The sequence below is a fragment of the Protomyctophum parallelum genome, assembly GCF_964188405.1.
Source record: "Protomyctophum parallelum genome assembly, chromosome: 1".
NCBI classification, from domain to species: domain Eukaryota; kingdom Metazoa; phylum Chordata; class Actinopteri; order Myctophiformes; family Myctophidae; genus Protomyctophum; species Protomyctophum parallelum.
The window spans coordinates 3,067,817-3,074,679 of record NC_139697.1 but is presented as its reverse complement, the minus strand read 5'-3'; the positions used below and the strand labels follow the sequence as shown (position 1 = coordinate 3,074,679).

Sequence of the window (6,863 nt, the reverse complement as noted above, 5' to 3'; positions counted from 1 at the left end):
TGAAAATGGCCCCAAATATATCACACCCGTGTGAACGGAGTGGTGCAACTCCCCACTCCCCCTGCCTCTCTCTCTCTCTCATTACAGGCCCGGTGCCACGGGAGGGCAAAGGGGGTGTTTGCCCCCCTAAATCAACCTCTTTGCCCCCTTAGATCAAATAGTTACAGACAAAACAATGGTACATTTCCAGGCATTGAAAGGAAGGAAGCCAACGAAATCGTGCGCCTCTGCCCTCTATAGATATGCAAATGTGGCGCATTGTCTTCATGTCCAATACCTGCCCCCGATTGCCCCCTCTGTCATTTCATCCTGGCGCCGGGCCTGTCTCATTAGCAGGCAACAGTGCAGCACTCTCTCTCTCTCTCTGTTTCTGGCACAACAGCGCGACCTTTGCCCCTACTGGTAGTCTAAACATCGTCACATTGCTGTTCCTTGGGAGTGGTTGCACCACTCAAAAAATGGATGGACAAATACACAAACATACCATCATGTTTAAAAGAAAATCACACCTGTGGGAACCGAGTGGTGCTACTCTCTCCCACCTCTCTCTCTCTCTCTCATTAGCAGGCAACAGTGCAGCACTATCCCTCTCTCTGTTTCTGGCACAACAGCGCCCCCTACTGTCACCCATTATTCATATACTGGTGCTCATGAACCAACACACAGGTAGGTGAACACATAGGTGAACACATAGGTGAACACGGACATTGCTGTTCCTTGGAGTGGTCGCACCACTCAAAAAAAGAAAAACTATTTTGTCTGTGTTCTTCTATAACGTTCTTGTTTGTGTAGGCCTATCAAGGGTTTTAGATATTGATTTGTGCTTTTAACCCATTCTGACCTGAGATCAGATTCATACGAGGTTTTCCACTGGACACACACTGGTCTGATGAACCCATTCTGACCTGAGATCAGATTCTAAAAATGTCAGTTGTTCTTCGATTTTTTTCAAAAATAGCAGACCTACAAGCTCGTATCGCGCCACTCGGTGGCGCGATACGAGCTTGTAGATCTGCTATTTTTCGATAGCTAAAGCATAACATGATGCCGACACCAAAATGGGTGCCCGTTCAGAATGGGTTAAACCTTTACCAAATGTATCGTTATCTGATTATTATCCGAACAATAGCCCAACAGTATAAGGCCTGGACATTAAACATTAATGAATTAAACATTGGACATTAAACAAAGTGCCCTCATGCGGTGCCTTGTGTCAAGAAAAGCTGCGTTTGTTTTTGTTCATTTTAATGTTTAATACAAAAAAAAAAAAAAAACCCTATATATTTACATTCAAAATTCAAAGCAACCGTTTTCTAATTTCCCGTTTTGACGATATAGTTGTGCATATTCGTACGTCTGTCTCTAAATGTTTTTGATGAATTGAAAATGGTGGGCCCTGTTGTAAACCAGTGTAATGCTTTATATGGCGTCGTCCTCTCACTGTTAACAGTTTTTGTATCGAGTTGTACTTGAAATGTATACTGTATAATTCTGCAAACTGTTAGGGTTAGGTACAATGGCATGTCGATACAATGTCTTAACCCATTTTGGGGTGGGAACCCCTTTTGGTGTTAGAATTATATGTTATGCTTTAGCTATTGAAAAATAGCAGATCTACAAGCTCATAGCGCGCCACCGAGTGGCGCGCTACGAGCTTGTAGGTCTGCTATTTTTTAAAAACCGAAGAACGACTGACATAGAAACATAGCTTTTTCAGAAAACTGTCAGGATGTATAGAAGACATTTTTATAGAATCTGATCTCAGGTCAGAACGGATTAAGATACATTTCTGTGATGCCAACGGAAAAAGGGACAGCGTGGAGAGTGAGGGTATATACATACAGTTGTGAGTTATGAAAAATAGTAAAAGTTGACACCCCCCCATAACTCTTCCAACAGGTCAGACAATATCCAGTTGTAGTCCGTGGTTTAGCCCATTCTGACCTGAGATCAGATTCATACGAGGTTTCCACTGGGACACACACTGGTCTGATGAACCCATTCTGACCTGAGATCAGATTCTAAAAAATGTCAGTCGTTCTTCGATTTTTCAAAAATAGCAGACCTACAAGCTCGTAGCGCGCCACTCGGTGGCGCGATATGAGCTTGTAGATCTGCTATTTTTCAATAGCTAAAGCATAACGTGATGCCAACACCAAAATGGGTGCCCGTTCAGAATGGTTTAGTCAGCCAAGCCCCAAAGCCACAATTACAAGCAGTCCTGCCAAGATCGCTGCACACAGCAACAAAGGGACGTTTTCATTGACTGTAGCCTTCACAAACATCCCCCCCCCCCCCCCCCCCCCCCCCCGAGAACTGCCAAAACCTCTAATACATAACTCCAAGAAAGGAAGAGTAATGCAGTCGAAATCTCAAAGTGATCGCAATGTTTATACACTTCCCCGGACAGATAAGACAATCCATTTTGGCTTGGTTGATAAAAACGTATGAATGAAAGTATAAATGGCATTTTATATTGGGTAATATTAATCAGGTCCCTATCAGGATTCCATTACCAAACGAAACAAAACTGAACGTTACTGTACCATATTATTACCGTACACTCGGCACCTTCCTCTTCTCTAAAATATTTTAATAGTACAGTATTGCACCGAATACAAGACGACTCCGATTATAAGATGACCCATATTTTTCAAAAGACTCGTTTGTGTAAAAAGGACATTGAATGTCAAATAGTCTAGTGAGTCCCTGATTATTTTTTACGACAGTTATTATGATATTTCCTTTGGAGAAAAATAACGTATATTCAGGACAATATGGTATTTTGTAACACTTTCTTAACCCATTCTTACCGGGCACCCATTTTGGTGTTGGCATCATGTTATGCTTTAGCTATTGAAAAATAGCTAAAATAGTTAATCAGACCAGTGTGTGTCCAGTGGAAACCTCGTATGAATCTGATCTCAGGTCAGAATGGGTTAAACAGTGTTACAGTTCTGCTATCTTTTTCTATTTCAATGTCCAAACCATTCCATGGAGTCAAAATGAAATACACACATGCTCTTCAAAGCATAACGTCGTCACCAAATATTCACCTGATATGTAAGAAATATATACGTTCATTCATGCACATGAATTTCTTCTCAATAAAAACATCAATAAACATTAAACAAACACATGAAGATCAGATATTACAGGGGTTTTTTTTCTTCTCCAAGATTTTATTAAAAAGGAAGACAAAAACAGGATATTCTGTGAAGGAATTTAATAAACTCAACAAAACATGTCTCCTTGTTATTAAAAAACAAGGAGGTGGATAAAAAAAAAAAAAAAAAGTAAAATTTGTAGACGTCTAGTTGACTCTGGAATACCACGGATCTACGGGAGCCTGTCACACTCACACACACACAAACAGTCAAATAAACGTACACACACACACACACACACACACACACACACACACACACACACACACACACACACACACACACACACACACACACACACACACACACACACACACACACACACACACACACACACACACACACACACACACACACACACACACACACACACACACACACACACACACACACACACACACTCTTTCTCTCTCTCACACACACTACACAATTTCTCCCATGTACAGCCGTTTATCACTGGAAGCAGAGAGCACTGGAGAGAGAGAGAGCGAGAGAGAGAGAGAGATTAATTTAATAGCAATTATCAGTGGAAAGATTATCATCTGGACGGCTTTGTTAAAGGGATAATTCACCCCCAAAATGACTTATTTTCCTCTCTTATCTTCCTAACTTGAATTCATGGATAACTTCTTGTTTTGTTGCATTCCTTATTCCTATATGCCAATCATTTGATGACCAGCAGTGGTTCCCTCTAACTTCCCTATGGAGACACAAAGTGGTTCCCTCTAACTTCCCTATGGAGACACAAAAAGTTGTAAAAAAAATTGTGGCGCAAATCTTTGAATATATAGATATTCTTTCAGAGCAAACGTTTTAACTCAAATCTTTTCCCCTAGAACAACATGTTTTCAGATGGGGGTCGACGGCCAAATACAGATAACGGCTGTCCTTGACATGGAAAAGGTTGAGAACCACTGACATAGAAACATAGGGTTTCTAAATGGCTTAAACTAAAAAGCAAACAACTGAAAAAGATTGTCTATATTCTGGTGTGCAACACGCTTCCATGAAAGACATGATGATGCTGGCTACTATGGAATCCAGAAATCACTCGTGGCAACTGAGAACTTTAATCCAAGTATATGGTTTTAGTCCCGACGTCGAAATTAAAAAAAAAAAGTCTTCAAAATCCTGACAGTTTTCTGAAAAAAACATATGTTTCTATATCAGTGGTGCTCAATATGTCATGTCAAGGACCCCAAAATTATATGTAATATGCCCCCCCCCCCCCCCCCCATCTGAAAATATGTTGTTCCAGGGACCCCCCCCCCCCCCCCCCCCCCACCCACCCAGAAGCAAAGATTTGTGTTAAAAGCGTTCCACTCTGAAAGAATATATATTCAAAGGTTTGCGCCACATTTTCGCGATCTTTCAAAAATAGCAGACCTACGAGCTTGTAGATCTGCTATTTTTCAATAGCTAAAGATATAACATAATTCTTAAAACACCAAAAGGGGTTCCCGCCCAGTTAATCCAAGTATATTATGGTTTTTAAAACCCTTCCAAGTTCCAACTCCAGTTGTTGGACTGACCAGAGTCCACACACACACACACAGAGGAGCAGCTAGAACAACACCAGTGGTGAGCGATATGCCTGCTGGTGTGGATGGCCGTTTTATACTTGGGTTTCACCCGAAAATAGACCATCTTTACGAGCTCACACAACGTTGCGTAATAATCGCGCTAGTGGTTCCCAAAGTGGGGTCCTGGGGACCCCCCGGGGGTCCCTTGAGGGAGCTCCAGGGGGTCCCCAAGTTAACCCATTTTGGGACGGGAAGAACCCCTTTTGGTGTTTTAAAACATTATGTTATAATTTAGCTATTGAAAAATAGCAGATCTACAAGCTCATAGCGCGCCACCGAGTGGCGCGCTATGAGCTTGTAGGTCTGCTATTTTTGAAAGATCGTAAAAATGCGACACAAATCTTTGAATAGGTATTATAATATATTCTTCCAGAGCGAACGTTTTATTTATTTCGACGTCGGGCCTAAAAAATGGGTTAAATGATAGTTTGGAACCAAATGGACCCTTATGTGGTTCTGTAACTCTGAGAGTGTACAATGGAATTTGTACACATAAATTGGGGGGGGGGGGGGGGGGGGGTCCCAGAGATAAAAAATGCCATTAAATGGGGGTCCGTAGACTAATGCATGTCAAACTGGGGGGTTGAGAATCACTGCTAGAGCCGTAACAATCTTCTCTTATTATGGGGGGTCCCTGGCATATCTTTTCAAATGGGGGGGGTCCGTGGGATAATTCGCGTCAATATGGGGGGGGGGGGGGGTCCTCGACATGAAAAGGTTTGGGAACCACTGGCGTTACGGAATGTTTGTGAGCTTGTAGATCTGCTGTTTCAAAAGGGAACCCCTTTTGGTGTTATAGCATCATGTTGTGCTTTAGCTATTGAAAAATAGCAGATCTACAAGCTCGTATCGCGCCACCGAGTGGCGCGATACGAGCTTGTAGATCTGCTATTTTTGAAAAATCGAAGAACGACTGACATAGAAACATAGCTTTTTCCAGAAAACTGTCATTTTCAAACAGACATTTTCTCGTCTTCTTTTGGTTGCGCGACACAGCGCGCAAACCAGTATAAATCAGGGCATTAACCCATTCTGACCTGAGATCAGATTCATACGAGGTTTTCCACTGGACACACACTGGTCTGACGAACCCATTCTGACCTGAGATCAGATTCTAAAAAATGTCAGTCGTTCTTCGATTTTTTTCAAAAATAGCAGACCTACAAGCTCATAGCGCGCCACTCGGTGGCGCGCTATGAGCTTGTAGATCTGCTATTTTTCAATATCTAAAGCATAACATGATGCTGTAACACCAAAATGGGTGCCCGGTCAGAATGGGTTAAGACAAACAAGGAGGCTCTGTCGTCTCCGCTCTGCCCGGCTGGCCCTCCATCCGTAAGTGGAGAGAGTTAAATCTAATTTTTAAAATGTCAGTTTTTATTATAAAACTGCAGTGGAAGGAAAGGGACAGAGAGAGAGAGAGAGAGAGAGAGAGAGAGAGAGAGAGAGAGAGAGAGAGAGAGAGAGAGAGAGAGAAAGTGTGGAGAGCTAGAGATCATGACATGCAACACGAGACATGAGAGTCCATGTATATGCGTAAACGTTGCAGTTTCTTTATCCAACTATGTCAAAGCCTCCTTATTCATTCATTGTTAATCCATTCTTAACAGGAACCCATTTTGGTGTTATAGCATCACGTTATGCTTTAGCTATTGAAAAATAGCAGACCTACAAGCTCGTAGCGCGCCACCGAGTGGCGCGCTACGAGCGGCGCGCTACGAGCTTGTAGGTCTGCTATTTTTGAAAAAAATCGAAGAACGACTGACATTTTTTAGAATCTGATCTCAGGTCAGAATGGGTTCATCAGACCAGTGTGTGTCCAGTGGAAACCTCGTATGAATCTGATCTCAGGTCAGAATGGGTTAAATAATCTCTATTATTCTTCTAAGACGGTGGTTTTCAATCCTTTTCATGTCAATTAAGGTCCATTTTTATGTATTGGGCATTTGAGCCACGGAACCGCCATTTGATGAGATTTAGCCACTCGGACCCAAAAACCTATTTTGTCCACAATTCCATGCTGTATTGACGTTGGTACCGTTAGAGACAGGCAAACTTGAGAGTGAAATGAAACCAACGGGTCCTTACGGGTCCAGTTCTTTAACTGTATATA

General features: G+C 42.2%; 1 protein-coding gene across 1 annotated transcript in view; it reads right to left on the bottom strand.

Annotated features, from left to right (window-relative positions):
• Positions 1 to 3,497: 3,497 nt before the first annotated feature.
• The window catches only part of snrnp40 (small nuclear ribonucleoprotein 40 (U5)), a 32,020-nt gene continuing 28,654 nt past the window's right edge, over positions 3,498 to 6,863 (bottom strand). Inside the window, exon 10 of the mRNA XM_083787591.1 lies at positions 3,498 to 3,639. Within this exon, the coding sequence (XP_083643717.1) occupies positions 3,590 to 3,639 (50 nt within the window). The 3' untranslated portion in view covers positions 3,498 to 3,589. The remainder of the gene's footprint in view (positions 3,640 to 6,863) is intronic.